The 20,289-nt window shown below is 38.7% G+C and overlaps 1 protein-coding gene across 1 annotated transcript in view; it reads right to left on the minus strand.

The window, feature by feature from the left end:
• The window catches only part of LOC5574582 (transcription factor IIIB 90 kDa subunit), a 96,914-nt gene that overhangs the window by 559 nt on the left and 76,066 nt on the right, over window positions 1-20,289 (minus strand). The window contains exon 3 of the mRNA XM_001655156.2: window positions 6,032-7,288. Within this exon, the coding sequence (XP_001655206.2) occupies window positions 6,032-7,288 (1,257 nt within the window). The remainder of the gene's footprint in view (window positions 1-6,031; window positions 7,289-20,289) is intronic.

Below are 20,289 nucleotides of genomic sequence, written 5' to 3' on the forward strand. Positions count from 1 at the left end.
CATTTGAATGAAAATTAGGGATTGCATAGTTCGTATGGAGGAATGTCATAGTTTGTATGGAGAAAGGTCTGAGGTTGTAGATCAGGGCTGCCCAACGTACGGCCCGCGACCTCATTTTGTGCGGAGGGTTCGAAGATTCTTCTCATATTTGGCCCGTTGACTATTCTACCAACCCAAAGTTACAACATACCAGGACTATTTAATTTTCAATTAAGTTTCAATAGACTTTTTATGCTTCGGTGTGATTCAAACGCAATATTATTTTACTGAGATGTTCATGTGAGGGTATGAACGGCTTGCGTATGAGTGATGTAAACACAGAGTGGATTAAGAAAAAACTCAGCAATCACAGAAAAAGACCGTCTTCGCGAGTCTCGTCTCAGCTTTTTACCACGTTCAAAGATTTCAAGCTTTCGAAATGATTATTGAGTAAGATTCTGAAGAAATCGAAGATGTTCGTTATAGCTTGATCAAGATTTTAGCATATTCTGGGTCATGCTCATAATACTAGGTCGGATTCTGATAGAATTCGAAGTAAGATGTATATTAACCCTCTAATACCCAAATTTTTGTTTTCGATCTAAATATTATTTTTCGTTATCTAAAATCATTCTAAACACGGTTTAGGCAATGATTTATTTTTCTTCGCAAATTTATGAATTTTGGTTTTTGATTTATATTATTTTTATTTTTGAACATCCCTATCCTTTTAAATTTTTTCTTGAAGCCTCTTCTGGATACTGATTTTTGATAATAATAAAAATTTGAGTTTTTACTATACTTTTGAAGATATGATTTTTTTAATTTTTTTCTGGAACATTTTTTATTTTCCGTGTAACTAACGGAAAAACAGATTTGAAATCATTTCAATACCATCAGGCTCTTCTTCTGTGATAGGTTGATCGTAAAAAAATATAAAAGGTACGATTTTTTATAATACACGTTAAATGAATCCCAGGCATTTGTAGGTTATATAAGAATACAATTTTTCAAACAATTTTTAATAATACAAATAAGTTTCAAAAATCATAAAAAAAACTTTTCTTATATGCGTGTTATGAGTTAAGGTTTAAGCCAAAAATAAAATCATTTTAATTTCCGAGCTATGAAAAAATACACAAAATTTCCAAAGTGTACCCCGTCTAAAGGCGGGGTTGGGTATTAGAGGGTTAAATCCTGGGCATTTTCCCACAATATTCTAAATTCTAGATTCTTCAAAATATTCTGAACCAGATTATTATTTAATTTTGAAAGAAACTCTCGCAGTATCTCGCAAAATGCTTAGCATCAATTAACTGTTTTCCGATTACTCAAAATGAAGTTTACTTCATTCTCAGATTTTTATCAGATTTTATAAATTTCATTTGCTGACTTTTGTATGAGTTTTGGCCCGCGGTTAAAAAAGGTTGGGCAGGCCTGTTGTAGATTTTTTCGGTGGTATTTTTTTGCGTAATTTTAATTTTAATTAAAAAATTTAAATCGTGATCTTGGCCAAGATATGCATGATGATCTCAGGAATCGTGCCCTGTACTCAGTTTTGATGGACAATTATTTTTTCACAATAACGGTCTGTCGGGGCACCGTGGAAGCGTGTTGCCACTAAAAGGAGTGCATTCTTTCCCACATAAACAATTATACACAATTGTTTAGTCAATCACTCTCGCGTTACGTCGTGAAAGTGGCATCCAGGAACCTGGACAATGCAGGGGCAAATGAAGGTGGATCGTCCGGTTCTTCCTACGTGATGATTCGCCGTAATTATGAAGTACCCGCGCGCGACATAACCTCCGACACTCAAGGTGCAAAACGGCAAAAAACGGATACTTCACACTGTCACCCGGAATGCTTCTCCCAACCAGTAGCGAAAGTTTCAATTCAAAACGAGTAGAGCCTGTTAGATGGAACCACCGATATGGAATCACAGGAGCTGCCAACAAGTGTTGGAAACAGTTCTCAATCACAAGAAAAAAGGAGACGATTTCCTCCTATTTCTATTATCAACAAGGACACTAAGGAAGTTCGCGAACTACTCAACATCGGCAATATTCACCAGCATGTGTATCACATGAAGGCGATCAAGACCGACGCTCAACTATCCATCAGTGGTAACCAAGAAAGCCAAATCCACCATCCGAAAATCATCTCAACGCTGAAGGATTCTAGCGTCGAATTTGTCACCTACACTGCAGCAGAAAACCAACCAGTTAAGATAATTTTGTCCGGCCTTCCGGATTACACCACTCAGCAGGTGAAAGAAAAACTTGAAGCAAACGCTTAGTCGACAAAAGCACCACAGGGATTTTAGTTTTAACACTGGGGTTGTTCCTATCTGACATTTCGGAAGGGACACGGAAAACAAAATACACCCAAATTTTGAGTTTAAGCCAAGGGGTGTGACAAAATCTAAAATAAACATAAAACATTTTTTTGGACTTAAACTACCGGAAAACATTAAAAAATTGAGTAAACATGTGAATCTCGCGTCGCGTTTCGTGAAACATGTGTTCTTGGCCTAAACTTAAACGTTTGGCACTAAAATTGGGACAGCGCTTTAGGACCCTATTATCAATTATTCAAAAAATCATATGTTAGTCTGAAGCATGCATGTTCCTAATTATGGACGCCATATACATCAATGGTCCTAATTATGAACACACATTGTTCCTTATTATAGACAGCAAACGAGCTTTACGTATAATATTTGTTGAAAAAAAAACAACTTAACCATGTACATATTTTAGTTTTGAAATGTTACAATGAATCATGTTTCGAACTGACAGTTTACTATTTTGGATGTAAAAACAATGAATGTTCAACATGAGGAACGGACCGTTCAGAATATGACGCTGTCTATAATAAGGTACTGGCACGGTACTTCGAGAAAGGCAAGGTCAGGCTGTCAGAGCTACAAAGCGTGAAAACACTCTTTAGTAGCGTTATCAAGTGGAGATACTTCACCCGGAAAACTTCCGATGCAGTGCAATGTTTCCGATGTCAACGTTTCGGACGCGGAATGCAAAACTGTCATGCCTCTCCACTCTGTGTCAAATGTGGGAAAACATCTCTCTGCCTCATGCTCGCTTCTTGTAAAAGCAGATTCAAGCCAGGTGGATCCAGCTGCCACCCGGTCGAAAATACGTTGCGCAAATTGCAGTGGCAACCACACCGCTAACTATCTCGGTTGTGTCGTAAGAAAAAAGTATCTTCAACGCCGCGAAGCAACGAAAAAAAATCAGCATCAGAGCAAAATCAGCAAGCAAGCTTTCGTATCTACGTCTACGAACTGGCCATCGTTGAATGGCGAGTCGACCGGTGTACCAACAAGATTGCTCCATCAAAATCCTCGACCCCTCGGGTCCCGTTCCTACTCGGAAGTGCTAACAAGTTCCAAAAATGAAGCGTCAACAGCAGACACCAACGATCTCTTCACTCTCACTGAGTTCATGTACTTAGCTAGACACTTGTTCGCTCGTCTAAAAGGATGTCGCAACAAAGAACAGCAATTTATGGCTCTTTCCGAGCTGATGGTCAAGTATGTGTATCATGTCTAATTTACAAACCTTACGAGTGGTCGGGGTCCAGATAGCCGTAGCAGTAAACGCGCAGCTATTCAGCAAGATCAAGCTGAGGGTCGTGGGTTCGAATCCCACCGGTCGAGGATCTTTACGGGTTGGAAATTTTCTCGACATCCCAGGGCATAGAGTATCTTCGTACCTGCCACACGATATACACATGCAAAAATGGTCAATTGGCATAGAAAGCTCTCAGTTAATAACTGTGGAAGTGCTCATAAGAAAACTAATCTGAGAAGCAGGCTTTGTCCCAGTTGGAACGTAACGCCAGAAAGAAGAAGAAGAAGAAGAAGAAGAAGAACGAGTGGTCAACTGGAACAGCAGGTCTGTAGCAAACAAGAAAGTGGAGTTCTTCGATTTCCTCGATCGGTTCCCTATCGATGTTGGTATTGTCACCGAGACCTGGCTACGCTCTACGTCGTCGTTTTTCCACCCAAGGTACAACTGCATTCGATTTGATCGACTCCCCAGCGAAAAAGAGCGAGGTTGAGGTGCACTAATCGCCGTTCGGCGAGATATCAAGTTTATCGCGCAGAATATAACCACAAAATCTATGGAATGTATCAACGTTCGCTTCATTGCGGCCTATTCTGCGGGAGCAAGAACATCGGTCGATTGGAAACAATGCCGCATCGACTTGAGGAACATGATAAGGAGTAACGAGCCGTTGTTTGTGGTTGGTGATTTGAATGCAAGACACAGGAAAAGGAATTGCATAAAGGCTAATAAAGCAGGAAACATTCTTCAAAGCGTGGTAGCGCAGTATAACTTCCATATACACTATCCAGACACATTTACTTTTCACCCTAGTGGTCAAGGCAGATCATCAACTCTAGATCTTGTCGTGTCCAATAATATGGTTAACATGACCAAACCAATAGCTCACAACGAGTTGTCATCTGACCAACTGCCAGTCACATTCGATATTCACCTCAACACCGAGCAAACCGAATCCGTGAACTCAATACGGTGCTACAAACGTGCTGACTGGTTAAAGTTTCAACGTGTAGTTAATTCGAAGTTGGACCTGCTAGACCCATCCTATGCTGCTTTAAATAGCGTAGCTGACATCGACCGAGCGATAGATCAGCTTACACAAACACTGTTGGAAGCTGAGAACGTTGAAATTCCTCTAGTCAACATCCGCGCTTATGACACACCGACTGTTCCTGAGAGCACTTGATTGCTTGATCAAGATTTATCAAAATGTTATTGTACAATGCTAAAGCCGTTTTGAGAAAGAATTGTTTGGCATCGGTTTGTGTCAGCTTCATTCACTGCAATACTGGGAAAATTGCAGTTCTCACTGATCAATGCTTAATACGATGGATACTAGCACATCACCCTACAATCAATCAGAAAAAAAATAACGCATGAGTATTTTTAAGTTTCTAAAGTTTTATGTAGTAGGCCGTTTTATAAATTTCACATAAAAAATATGATTCGTACTGTTTTAAAAAATTCAACTATAGTAACAGTTGATTTTGCTAAACATACCATTGTTCCAAATATCGTGCATCTGACCCAGACTGGGGTGTGACATTTTGAAACATCTCTCATTTGAACGAACGAAGCGCACCATAATTAAAACTTTTGTATCACACAACGTCTTAAGGTTTGTGTGGTTGATTCGGGAAATAAAGTATATATTTCATTCAGCCATTTTGGAATTATAGCTGAAACACGGTATTTATAACTCAGAAGCAACCGTGTCCTAATACCGTGTGTTGACACGATTGTATTCTAACATTATTTTTGTTTGTTTGTGTGTGAAATTTAAGTTCAAATTTGTTATGGCTTTCTAAACACTACTTAATATGATAACGTTTGTAACGATCATTTAGCAAAATAAATAATATAATATGCTAAAAATCCACATAATTCCCATATACACGGTTTTAGGCAACACACGGAATTAGAGCAGATTACGGTATCTATTCTTATATAAAAAACAAGCTGTAAAATATTAAGTTACATCCCCCAAACTTGTTCAATTGGATCCCTAGAAAAATACTGTGAAAGTTTGAGCAGGTCCGTCCCACTCGGGCTCAGATTGGGTACCACTTCTAGTACGGCATTTGGTCCCTCGGTAGAACAAAAGGTACCCAAGATTGACAGATTGCAGTACACTTTTCACGGCATTCTAGATTACCTTATGAGCCATAAAATTTTGGGCAACTGCAAGGAGGTCTTTAATTTGTCTTTGGTTTGAGCGCAATATGTCAAGTCTAAGAGGGGCTAAACGAGCTTTTTGGACAGTTTATATGAAGATAATTGACCAAAGATAAACTAAAAAGGTGTTTCAACTATATTTTGGACTATATGACAAATATGTTTGAGCATACATGACAATTTCCTGTATGCAGTGTAGTGATTACTAGCTTGTCTGCTTTTTGGTTAATCAGATATTTTGAAATGTCTATGTGATTAAGAATGAAAATTAGGATGCATGAAAATACCTTGCTCTATCTTGAGGCCTGGCGTTTCCACGATGACAGGTTTCACATCTTCGCTCTCAACCACAGGAAGTGTTGCCGTAACGGCGGGTTTTCTGCGAGAAGAACCACCTAAATTTACAGTTGGTCGTGATGCGCGACTCAGAGCTATTTCCGGCTTGATTCTGGTGCGTGATAGAATATCGATATCATTTGATTCGTGCTTCATAGGGACTTCCGGTGCCGGTTCTGCTGGACTCGCACTGTCGGTGAGTGTTTTCAAAATGTCGTAATTGATTTTAGTGGAAATTTTCTTTTCTTGTAACATTTTTTCGATCGCCTCGCCAGCTGAATTCGATGGTCCGATATTCTTCTTCCGTGCGCTTTTCCGCTTTTTCTTCTCAGGTTTTCCTTCTTCGCGCTCTTTTGCTAAACGTTCTTCCTTTTCTTTCATCTCTTTCAGATGCTCTGCATGTAGTCGATTCCACATCATATCTTTATAACGAGCTTCTTCTTCTGTCATTATGTAGCCATTTATTTCGTCATCATCCAGGTCATCTAAATAGAGTTCTCCATCGTCTTCTCTGGTTTCGATTTTTTCTTTTCGATCGGTATTATTAGAGCACATTGCCAGTAAATCTGGTTTTATACCCTCCGGAACAATCTTACGTCGACCATTAATCTTGGAGTCAACGTTGGTTTCATCAGGGTTTTCTTCCAAACATTCCGTGATAACCTCTAAGGTAGACTCTTGGATAAATTGATCCGTTTCACCCACCTCATCCACTGAGATATCTTCACCTTTGAATTTACGCTTTCTACCTCTACTTTTATGCAAATCTTTCTCTAACGCTGCATCGATTTCCGCTTGTAATTGATTGAACTCCGTGCTGGACTCTTCTAATTTCTGCAAACGTTCCTTATCTTTTTTTCTAGCTGCCTTGAATGCCGGTGGATCCTGTTCAGCTTCCAAATCGACAGACATGAACTCATCTAACGTCAGTGCACTACTTGGAGTTTCACCAAATTCGACCAACCGCTTGCGAAGTGTTGACTCATGGATTTTCACAATCCGAACAATGTCGTTCGGTGTACGGCTGAATTCGTGCATACGGGCAGCTAGCAACAAGGCCGCACCACAAAGTCCCGAAGGACGTCGACCAGAATGGATGGAGTCCTTTTTCATCCGTTGGACCAAACGCTGCGCTGTCATTGATACTTCATGAGTTTTTTCGGCGAATTCCAACTTGTTGGCATAACGCATGATATAGATGCAGGGATCTGGAAAAGAAAATGAGAGGATTTAGTAAGTAACTATGAACACAAAATTAATTAACTATAACGGATAGTTATCTGTTGAGTTTTGAAGCAACCACGACATTGTGATCATGTATCGATCTGCAAATCAATCTAAACCCGTATCCGCCCAGAAAAAAAAGTTCAAATTGCTACAAATTCTTGACGGATTGCTTTCATTAAAGTTTGAATGGAATCTTTTGGCCGTCTAGTTTTTTGATTATCATTGGAATTTTTCGAAATGCCCACTGGTTCGTATTTATTGAGGTGGATTACTATGTCAAGTCCGGTAAAAATGACTCCAACTTCCTTTTCAAGCATCTTTTACCCAACTTATTGAGACTCATTCAAAACTTTCATAACGCTGAAGGGAGTGCGTAGGTGTCCTTGTGATGTTACGGCCAGTGTTGTGAAAAACTCAATTTCTCACAACTCACGCTTGAGATTTTTCATGCGTGAGTTGTCAATCACGCAACTCACCAGTCAAAAAATCATGGATGAGTTGGCTCCCCTTTTTGACTCATTGTCTCATATTTCCACAGTTACCTCACACACGGCAATAATTTCTTGTTAGTCTTGTAAAATTATCGTAATCCTTTCTAACGTAAACAACAATATTCGGGTTTCACGAGTTTTGGCCGGGTTTTGCGACTGAATCATTTTTTACGGTTTGAGTTGATTGAGTTGATTTCGCATCAAAATCTCAAGCGTGAGATTTACGAAAGAGATCTCTAATGATTTTGCTCTCTCGGGAGAGCGTATTGATTGACATTTGAGTGCGAGTCTATCAACACTGGTTACGGCTCAGAAAAAATGCAAAATTTTCATACAAAAAGCGTTACGAGGGGGTGGGAGGGTGTTGAAAATGGTAATTTTTAGCGTTATGAAATTTGTGAATGACCCCTTGGTATAAATCTGACTCCAACTCAACTTGTTTTTATAGTTTTAACTACGGACGTCATGTTAGAACTAAATTAGACACAGCTTTGGCCTTGGGTATTTTTTCGGTTATTTTTTTCCTTAGAATCGGCGGAAGATAGGCGGAAGATAAGATTTGATTTTTCTTCTAGACTGTTGAAATTTGGGTGTCAAACTCAAACTGCATCATTTTCAAAGCAAACTCAGACAAGGTCGTGGAGATTCATTTGAAGGATGGCAGGTCCAGTGGTCCAGTCCAGTCACTGCACGGATCAAACAAAAGTACAGTGTTTGTAACTAGATCATAAACCATTAGTACATTCCGACTCTTTCACCTCATTTGGAATAATTCTGACCGGTTCCGGATTCCCTGGAACCGATTCATTGAGACCAAAATTTGATCAGCATAAATTATATCATGCTACACATCAATCTTCAAGATTTTACAACGGAAGTATAATATAATGAATATTGAGTAATTGTGTGTAACATAGAATCATTTACAAGTAGGTACTTCCGGGATGTTTTGGAGTCGATTCCGAGACCGGTGTATATAACGCTTCACCATATCACACATTTTTTATCCGTGATAAACTCGAGAAAGGCCTTCCTTAGCCGAGTAGGGTAAATTGGACTAATGCGCCCCAACTGGGTAATACGCCCCACTTCATTTTCAAGGGATTGAGGTTTGATTAACACGTAAATCTCCACGAAAAAATGATGTTGCACATATTAGATCTTTGAGAAGTATGAAAAACCAATAGAAATTTCAAAAATATAAAAAATCAGCTATTTGGCGCAAAATGTTGCATCCGATAAGCAAGCCTCGTTGTAATTGAAGCCCTTCCTTTATTATTGTACTTATTACAAAAACTTTTACCGGGAGAAGACTGCTAATGGACCCTAAGCTTAGCAAGTGGTGGAATTTCTCTTCGATTATTTCTATAACGCTGTGGAACGTTTTTCTATGGGAGGGGCATATTTCCCGGTTTGTTTTGAAACGTCAAAATTTAGATCGTTTACAAAAAAACGTCTTGTACTCTTTTTAGAAGTTACCTAGCAAGAGAAGGTTGCGTGCAGAGCATGACCAACTAACAAAATATCACCTTGACGTAGAAAAGGATAGAAGTAATGCATTTTCTACTGCGATAGGGCATTTTTTTCTTAGGGGGGGGGCGTATTATACCTGTTTACCCTAATTAGAATCCACCATGCAACGACCAGTAGCACAGTCGAAATTCGTTCCTCACCAAAAGTTTTCCAAACTGAAGCGGGTATCAAACCCACACTCCTTGACTCGATGCGGCTAAATGCTGGTAACCAGTGAATCAAATTGTCATCAAAACAGACAAAAACCAAACAACAAAGCAAGCTTGCTCACAACAGTTTGTCCCAACTGTTGCGGATAAGGATACGATCAAATGCAAAATTGTCATGACAATCACAGAGCGCAACATTGTTGTACCCTTTTCAACTCGCGATTAATCAGACATTTTAAACACAAAACCAAATTTGTTTTATGGATGCTGTTCGATTATGTGTCAATGTTTACCAACACGGAGAAAGTTCTAGAAAATTGCAATGCGAAGCCCAGAAAATCGCTGCACACGTGGTGATTGATCATTTTCATATTCTGTTCAAGTGATGATAAACTGATGTTGCGGAACGAAGTTGTTGCAACAAGAATAGGAGATGACAATGTCTTTGTTGCTTCGTGTTGGGTGATAATTGATTCACTGCTGGTAACACTAACCGCACGGCCACGAAGCCCACAAATCATCAAAGTTAACCATCTACAAGGCGCTGATTAGACCGATACTCCTCTATGGGCATGAAACATCGACCCTACGTGCACAGGATCGATGCGCCCTCGGTGTTTTCGATCGGAAGGTGTTGCGGACCATCTACGGCGGAGTGCAGATGGAAGACGAAACGTGGAGAAGACGGATGAACCATGAATTGCATCAGCTGCTGGGAGAACCAACCATCGTCCACCTCGCAAAAATTGGAAGGTTGCGGTGGACCGGGCATGGCACCAGAATACCGGATACCAATCCGGTGAAAATGGTTCTCGAAAAAAATCCGACCGGCAAAAGACGACGTGGTGCGCAGCGGGCAAGATGGGTCGATCAAATTGAGGACGATCTGCGGACCCTTCGCAGAATGCGTAGCTGGCGACAAGCAGCCATGGACCGAGTCGAGTGGAGACGTCTCCTACGTACAGCAGATTCCACCCAGGCCTTAGCCTGACTCAGTGAGAGAGAGTTACAAACATGATATGCAGCACTTAATGTTTTTAATTGATCACTATTTCACAGCTGTCTATTAAATTATCCTCGGAAATTAAGATATTTTCAATTTAATTTCAGCAAAACCAGTACTTCGTTGATCTTCATCAGTGTATGCAACTAAAAAACCAGTTGCATACACTGATAAAGATCAACGAAGTACTGGTTTTGCTGAAACTAGCTTGAATAATCAAAATTGAAATTGATTGATCACCATATAATTGAGGAATCAAAAATTTCCTAATCTACTGAATTTAGGTGCTCTAATTCAAAAAATTACGTCAAAATTCTTAGTTATTGATCAATTTGACCCCGGATTACGGTAATATTTCATTAATCCGACAGTAATAGGCCAATATACATTATACACGTAAAACTCGTTCGACGTTTGACACAAGAAGCCCGACTTACTAGGTCCTGATCTGACTATCTGATACACTTATTTCGATGAAACCTCTACAGGACCTTATTTATACATTGAAACAAATGAAATCAGTGAGAAGACGAGAGTTTACATTTTTGAATAATTTAATAATAATTTTTAATTATGATGAACTACCCTGTCCTTTGGTTCAGAAAGGGGTACGGGCGCGTTCTGCCAACTCGGTCGAGGCAGATTTCTTGTGTGAACAAGTTACAACATGGACGTTCTAAAGTGCCAGAATGAAGTGTTGTGCTTGTGGGGAGCACTTGAAGATGGGATGGAAGGTCATTACTTCGCGTTCGTGCTATACTTCTGCTTATCTATAAAGTTATATACAATAACCGACCCTTAGCTTAACTATTTAACCCTCTAATACCCAACCCCGCCTTTAGACGGGGTACACTTTGGAATTTTGTGTATTTTTTCGTAGCTCGGAAATCAAAATGATTTTATTTTTGGCTTATACCTTGACTCATAGCACGCATATAAGAAAAGTTTTTTATGACTTTTGAAACTTTTTTGTATTTTTAGAAATTGTTTGAAAAATTGCATTCTTATATATGCCTGGGCTTCATTTAACGTGTAATATAAAAAATCGTACCTTTTATATTTTTCTACGATTAACCTATCACAAACGAAGAGCCTGGTGGTATTAAAATCATTTCAAACCTGTTTTTTCCGTTAATTACACGGAAAATAAAATACGCTCCGAAAAAAAAAAAAATAAAAGTTTAATATTTTTCAAAATACCGTAACAATTTAAATTTTTATTATTGCCAAAAATCAACAACTAAAAAAGGCTTCAAGAAAAAATGAAAAAAGCTAGGGATGTTCAAAAATAAAAATTATAAAAATCATAAACCAAAATTTAAAAAATTGCGAATAAAAATAAATAAATGCCCAAAACGTGTTTAGAACGATTTTAGATAACGAAAAATAATACTTAAATCGAAAATAAAAATTTGGGTATTAGAGGGTTAAATTAAAAGTTGCAACTACAATAATCGTTTTGAGCTTACTAACATGTCGTCGCGTTAATTTAATCATAATGATCTTTTATCTACATCCGTCGAACCATTCTGAATGGCCATTGTGAGAATATTACTAAAAACTTCTCACATGCAATAAAGCTGGATTGTCCTATATTGAAACATTAAGGTTTATGCTCTTTTGGATTTATTTTTTGTTGTACGTCATCAGTAGTGTTGAGATGTCCTGAATGCCGCACATGGCGTACAGTGATCATTGCCATGGAGTTTCTCGGAAGCTGCATGGGGATTGTTATCAAGGGAATCCAAAGAGCGAATTTTGTATGATTTTTGGTCGATACAGCAATGAAGCATGTAAGAATCACTAACATTTCTTTACTCTTTATCCTTGTTTTCATATCTAACCCGCCATTACAACGAGGACAAAATCATCCGAGAGGAAAGACATGGCAGCGTATTGGCCGAGAAAGGATAAGTATTATGTTTCTCTGTAAATATTCTTATTACTGATTGCAAGGTGAATAAGATCAACTAAATTTTTAACTAACAACAAACTTGTTCCACAGAGCAATTTACAAAAAACCACACATAATCCCTCCTTTTCCATATCCTTAGCAAAACACTTCACGACCCGATACACACACTGCGAGAATCGCGAAATTCGTGGCTGTTGTAACAGCCCTGTAGTTTCTTTGGAAATCTAAACCTATTTTTGAACACGTTTTTTACTTTACTTTTATGTTAGGAGTAAAAGGATGGTATTTCAGCAAATTTCGCCATAAATGGATAAACCTAGACTGGAGTGATCTAGTGTCAGAGATTGGCGGACTTAATGGTGGTTTGAAAGCGCTACAATAGAAACATTAATAGTAGAAAGCTTGTAGCGCTATTGTCACAAAACTTAATAAATTTATTATTACCTTTGCTTGTCATTTTCCATTGATTGTTCAATTCCACGCAATAGATGATGATTTGTTTTTACCGTTAAACATGATTTAACACTTTAAGACCTGATACACACACTGTCACATCGCAGCAAACTAGATGTTGGTCACACGAACAGTAGCGACATTAGCATTCTAAGTTAAATGCTTCTACTAGCGCTACCTACTGAATACTAACACACAATTTTTTCATAAAAATAAGGAAAATAATGTAAAACTTTAAAAAACAGCTTTTCTTATGAGTTAAAAATCAATTTACTTATTTAACAAGAAGTATTTTGTTAGATCTTATAGTTTTATAACATCGTAGATTAGTAGTTGAACGATGCAGAGAAAACCGACTACGATTTCATTAATAAATAAAAAAGATATACCAGATATGCTTAGCCGAGTGGTTAGAGCCCGCGGCTACAAAGCAAAGCCATGCTGAAGGCGTCTGGGTTCGATTTCCGGTCGGTCCAGGATTTTTTGGTAATGGAAATTTCCTTGACTTACATGGGCATAGAGTATCATCGTACCTGCCACACGATATACCAATGCGAAAATGGCAACTTTGGCAAAGAAAGCTCTCAGTTAATAACTATGGACTGTCCCAGTGAGGACGTTAATGCCAATGAGATGACCATAGACAAGGTGTCCATTCTATAAAATGAACAGTCCTTATGAAAAATTCAAACCAAGAAAATATTGCAATATGATGTTTACTTCTTTAGCCAAATGCGCAAAGTTAGGTAATAGTAGCGATAAAAACATGAAATAACTAAATAAGATTTAGGTTTGATATCCCACTAGACTGATGCAAATTTTGAAGTTTTTGCTCCCCTATGCTTAAACGATGTCAATTATGATGAAAATCATTCTCCCAAAATATGAAGTGATTTGGAAGAGATTTGGTTGTGCACACGCCATTTGAAGTTTATATGGAAATTACTATGGAAAAGCCAAACCTTTTGTGTTCAGTCCTCTATCTGCTCGTCATAATAATATATGAAAAAGCGAACACACTCTTCTCATGTAAAATCTTCCCAGCTACAAATTTGCCGAAGACCACATTTTGTTGGGACGTAAGGATAATTTTAAAGTCTAAACTATGCTGAGATGATCATTCAATTACTTTAAGAGCAACACTGCTTTTTTGCCGAACAGTTGGTGAAACATGTAAAATGCAAACCCACTTTATGATGATGAATAACAATTTTTCCTGACGTTGAATCAAAATGTGGTCTTCGGCAAAGTTGTAGCTGAAAGAATTTTGCATGAGAAGAGTGTGTTCACTTTTCCATAAAATATTATGACGAAGAGATAGAGGGCTGGTCACAAAAGGTTGGCGTTTTCCATAGTAATCTCCATATAAACTTCAAATGGCGTGTGCACAGTAAAATTTCTTCGAAATCATTTCAAATTTTGGGAGGATGCTTTTTACCATAATTTAAATCGTTTAAGCATAGGGGAGCAAAAATTTCGAAATTTGCATCACTCTATTGATCACCTTTAGTACAGGTATGTTAATAATTTCTATATAAATTCACCGATGACTGTCACTGACTGAACATTGTAAACGATTTCAGACAAACCAATCTAAAAAACAACCGTTAAAATCAGCCATAGATCCAGCTTCATTTATGCATCAGGAAGTGCAGTCTACGCTGGAGCAACTTTCAATTACCTGCCAGTCATCTAACTAGTGCATGATGCTCACTTTTGCTTTCAATGCAATGCAGCGTGGCAGTCTCAAACAGATTAAAGATCTATGTAGCGCGAGTAAAATCGAGGCGGGAAGTTGGTCGTTGTGTCTACCATTAGTTATAAGCATAATTGCATAACACGGACATGGTATATTCAATGTTAAATGACATGTGTTTTAATTGTTGTAAAAAAACCCGAACCCTACTTTCCAATATAGGTCATATCCCAAAAATCTCTGGAAACAGCACTTAGGAAATCTTTTACATCACATATGACTTTTTAAACATTGCATTGTGATTCATAAAGTATGACGTCCAAAGTGATGTGATCGTATAATATATTTACAGCTTTAATGCTTGATTTTATCTAAAGTGTTTATAAAAAGATATCAATGTAGTATAAAACTTCGTTGCAAAATTCTCACAAATGCTCAATGAAAAATTGAGAAATGCAGCAGCTAAACCATGGCGCAACGATAGACCAGAATAGAGGGTTCTGGAAGAAAAATCAACTTTCAGTGCTCACCATATTATAAACCGGTAATGACAGGCCCACTGCTCTTGTGCTTATTCGCCGCCAATAACGACAACCGCAACTGCTAAATGCAACGAAACGAATAGACGCAGTTCTTTACTATGTACAAAGTACCGAGATTGTTACGTCACCGAATGCAATTTCTCAATAAACTTGAAAACCAACCAAGGAGACGGCCCGATATAGTAGTGCAACCTGAACCTTTCTCAATCTGAAAAGCCTACAAGCAATGTGCAACTATCAAGCTCAGCTTTGGTGAGTACGGATTGTCTTCCATCAGTATGGTAGGATCGCAGGTTGTATAGGGAAAGGAATGAATGATTGCAGGTTAATAAATTTGACAATTTTCTAAAATACGGCTTTAGAAAATGCAAATTTAGAGAATCACAATCGTGTAATCACAATTACACAAGGAATAAACTAACAGAGCTGGAAAATTGTGATAGGGGACGCACAAGTTCCATCGCGCATTTGAATTGAAACCGGCGCATCATAGTTAACATTTGATTTTCTGTCAACTTCGCGAATGAATTCCGGGTAAAATATTTTAAAATTTAGTTCAATTACCGGGAAGATATGCATCCAAACAATTTTAACAAATTTCGTTCTTGATATTCTCCAATAAAATTGTAATAGAATGCTTGATGCGTTGTATGAGAATTTTTTGGTAGGCTTTGGACAACAACTTTAGCTGTTCATACCCAAGTAACAATTTAGATTCTAACTGGCTTTATTTATTTTTATGATAGTTTTATCGTTGATTTGCATATTATTCTAGGTTTTATAGTGATTTTCACCCAGTAGAAATGATCTTGAACCGTTTTCGGTTTTAAATACTTCGTCAAGAACACTTCGGATGCATCACATAAAACTTCATTTTCAATAAGAACAAGTGACCTTGGCAAAAGTTTTATGAAACTCTCGTACTTATCTGTAAGAACGCGCTCGAGCGAGAGTAAGAACTCTTAGCCGAGAACATCATAAATTTCTCCCCCATCAATCAACGCACTAATATGTACATTATTGATTGTTATGAATCCTTGCGTGGATTTTCGATCTGTTCTTCACGGAAGTCGTTGTTGAACTCACGGCGCACAACTTACTAATAACGCAAATAACCAGTTCCAGTGGTGTTCCTCCCCTTGGCCATGATATAGGAGCGGAACTGGACCACTGGACACCTCCTTGCAAGGTGGACTTCTGGATGTTGTTAAATGTTTGCTTTCCCTGCTCAACATCTGGGCCTTATTAAGAAGTTATCCACAGCTGGTAATACTTACCTTTAGTCGTTTTGTAGCTTTAAATTTCATGCCGTAACAAAATCTAGCATGAACGTTTTTCTCCAAAAACGAGAAGTGTAAATAAACAAACGTCAAAATGTGCTTCTCTTGAATAAAACGAACGAATCTTATCACGTTCTTCAAGAAGATTAGTTTGTCTTCATCATGATCGCCTTAAGCCTAAGAACTCCCAAGTGATATTTGTTACGCCTGCCCGAGTTCAGCAAAATTTATCATGGTTCTATGATGACGTTGAGTAAAACTACCGCCATGATTGTAATTATCGATGCTTTGGCAAGGGAGCCATGATGGGAGAATCCATGTATGCTGGATTGTTCAACATTTTCGGGCACCAAATTGATGAAATTGTTTTTCTGAAAATGCAATATTGTCGAGGCGCATAGTGCGTTTCGGGTGTTTCATGCATGATATTCACGATGTAATAAGCGTGACAACCGAAACACAGGTAGGTATCGAAAAAAAGCGGAAAGTTATCATCACAAATGTTTTATTTTGGATTGTGTTTTATTATTGATTGATAATTTTATTAAGAAGTATTTATAAATTCGTTAGCCAAACCAACATGATAAACATATTGTGAGTTTAACTTGTCTTGAGAACTACTTGTGGAAGGTTTATTGATGTGTTGAGGATTGTCATAAGTGATGATTACAAGTTTTAAGAGATACTTGACAGTTGCTCTCCAACACCGTCTCTAGTGTGGGCCACTTTAGACTTATGAGAGGTTTATCACTGGGTTAGCGTAGGTTTGTAGAATTACTGGTTTTATTTCTAGTTTTATAGAATTGGTGTAAGAGAATACTTCAAGAATAGCATAAAATTAACTTTGCTACTTGGGTAGGCAGACCACTGACTCTATACACTTTTAGATAAGTTTAGGTAATTTGTTAGATGATTTAGAAGATTCTGAGCGCTGTCTTTGTATTAATTCCATGTTTGGTTCTTCGTAGATCTATGACAAAATGCTAATAAAAGTCTTTAAAGTATTTTTTTGGGATTGTGCGAATTTGTTCAAGCAAACTATAATCGAATCTTGGTGGAGAGCCCATCCGGAAGATCCCATCTTGTCGGTCTTGGAATACGGTAACTTTTATTTTCAATTCGCAGCGGAAACATATATGTGTTTCAACGGATTCTATATTGTTGTCTTGGGATATCGTTAGGCTACATGCACTCAATGCACACAATAAGTTTAGAGCAGTGGTTCTTCTTCTTTCTGGCGTTACGTCCCAACTGGGACAAAGCCTGCTTCTCAGATTAGTATACCTTATGAGCACTTCCACAGTTATTAACTGAGAGCTTTCTTTGCCGATTGACCATTTTTGCATGTGTATATCGTGTGGCAGGTACGATGATACTCTATGCACTGGGAATCGAGAAAATTTCCTTTACGAAAAGATCCTCGACCAGTGGGATTCGAACCCACGACCCTCAGCATGGTCATGCTGAACACCTGCGCGTTTACCGCTACGGCTATCTGGGCCCCTTGAGAGAAGTGGTTCCCAACCATTTTGATGTTGCGGACTCCTTTTAGAGTCTACGAACATCTTGCGGACCCCTGCAATTATATGATCATGAAAACGAAGAATTTGCTCATATTAACCCGTATCCGACCGGGCTAAGAAAAAAAATTCTCGTGAAGCTATTTTCTATCCGATTTGCAAACTTCTTTCACTATATGAAATCCAAACTCTTCTATTTTCCTATGCTGGAGAAAGTGGTCCAAAATTTTGCCTGTGGCCGGAGTTATTTCGGTGTCCTCCTGGGTCAAGTCGGGTGAAAAAATGATCAACTTCCTTTCCTGAACAGTTTTATAATACTAAACTGTCATTTAACTACTTAAGTTTTGTAGGAACAGTCAATCATGCAACATGAAAGATATTCAAGTGATTTAAGGAGTCACTTTCATGGAAGTTTCCTTGAAAAACTGAAATATGCCTTCCGGAAGATCCGGAACATCCGTAAAAGTGGTCAAATCGTTAAAAATGACCTGGAAAGCCGCGGTTTTTTTCAATCTCACTAGTTTTCAACATACATGGACATAAACGACGCTTTGAGTGCATAAGACCCTGTATGGCCATTGGGGGCTCACCGGAAGATCCGGAACATCCGGTAAAGTGGTCAAATCGTTAAAAATGACTTGGAAAGCCGCGGTTTTTTCCAATCTCACTAGTTTTCAGCATAAATGGACATAAACGATGCTTTGAGTGCATAAGACCCTGTATGGCCATTGAGGGGCTCACCGGAAGATCCGAAACATCCGGTAAAGTGGTCAAATCGTTAAAAATGACTTGGAAAGCCGCGGTTTTTTTTTTTCAATCTCACTAGTTTTTAACATACATGGACATAAACGACGCTTTGAGTGCATAAGACCCTGTATGGCCATTGAGGGGCTCACCGGAAGATCCGGAACATCCGGTAAAGTGGTCAAATCGTTAAAAATGACTTGGAAAGCCGCGGTTTTTTCCAATCTCACTAGTTTTCAGCATACATGGACATAATCGATGCTTTGAGTGCATAAGATCCTGTATGGCCATTGAGGGGCTCACCGGAAGATCCGGAACATCCGGTAAAGTGGTCAAATCGTTGAAAAAAGACTTAGAAAGCCGCGGTTTTTTTCAATGTCGCTAGTTTTCAACATACATGGACATAAACGACGCTTTGAGTGGATAAGACCCTGTATGGCCATTGGGGGCTCACCGGAAGATCCGGAACATCCGTAAATGTGATAAAATCGTTAAAAATGACTTGGAAAGCCGCGGTTTTTTTTCAGTTTCACTAGTTTTCAACATACATGGACATAACCAATGCTTTGAGTGCATAAGAGTGCAAAAACCCAGTATGGCCATTGGGGGGCTCATCGGAAGATCCGGAATATCCGGAAAAGTGGACAATTAACGTGACTTACCCTACAACACAACAAGTTTTTGAAGATTTATTGTTTTCAGTATTTAGGCCACCATGTTTCTCTAGTTGGCTACTGATTGGTGCCCCGAACGATCCGGAACATCCGTAAAACTGGCCTTATTATAGAAGATGTCTCGGAAATTCTCCTTGTTTTTTATTACACTAGTTTTCTACATTCAAGGACGAAACTAATAAATAGAACGTTTTATGATCAGCTATGGCCACTTGGGGGGTTTCCATGTATGTTGAAAACTATAGAGATTGAAAAAAAAAACCGCGGCTTTCCAAGTCATTTTTAACGATTTGACCACTTTTACGGATGTTGCGGATCTTCCGGTGAGCCTCCCAATGGCCACACAGGGTCTTATGCACTCAAAGCATCGTTTATGTCCATGTATGCTGAAAACTAGTGAGATTGAAAAAAAAACCGCGGCTTTTCAAGTCATTTTTAACGATTTGACCACTTTTACGGATGTTCCGGATCTTCCGGTGAGCCTCCCAATGGCCATACAGGGTCTTATGCACTCAAAGCATCGTTTATGTCCATGTATGTTGAAAACTAGTGAGATTGAAAAAAAACCGCGGCTTTCTTAGTCATTTTTAACGATTTGACCACTTTTATGGATGTTCCGGATCTTCCGGGGAGCCCCCCAATGGCCATACAGGGTCTTATGCACTCAAAGCATCGTTTATGTCCATGTATGCTGAAAACTAGTGAGATTGAAAAAAACCGCGGCTTTCTAAGTCATTTTTAACGATTTGACCACTTTTACGGATGTTCCGGATCTTCCGGTGAGCCCCCAATGGCCATACAGGGTCTTATGCATTCAAAGCATCAAGGGGACGGATCTGGTGTAGTGGTTAGAACACACGCCTCTCACGCCGAGGACCTGGGATCGTATCCCATCCCCGAGATAGTCACTAAAAATTTCAGTGACGTCTTCCTTCGGAAGGGAAGTAAAGCCGTTGGTCCCGAGATGAACTAGCCCAGGGCT

Source organism: Aedes aegypti, chromosome 1 (assembly GCF_002204515.2).
Source record: "Aedes aegypti strain LVP_AGWG chromosome 1, AaegL5.0 Primary Assembly, whole genome shotgun sequence".
NCBI classification, from domain to species: domain Eukaryota; kingdom Metazoa; phylum Arthropoda; class Insecta; order Diptera; family Culicidae; genus Aedes; species Aedes aegypti.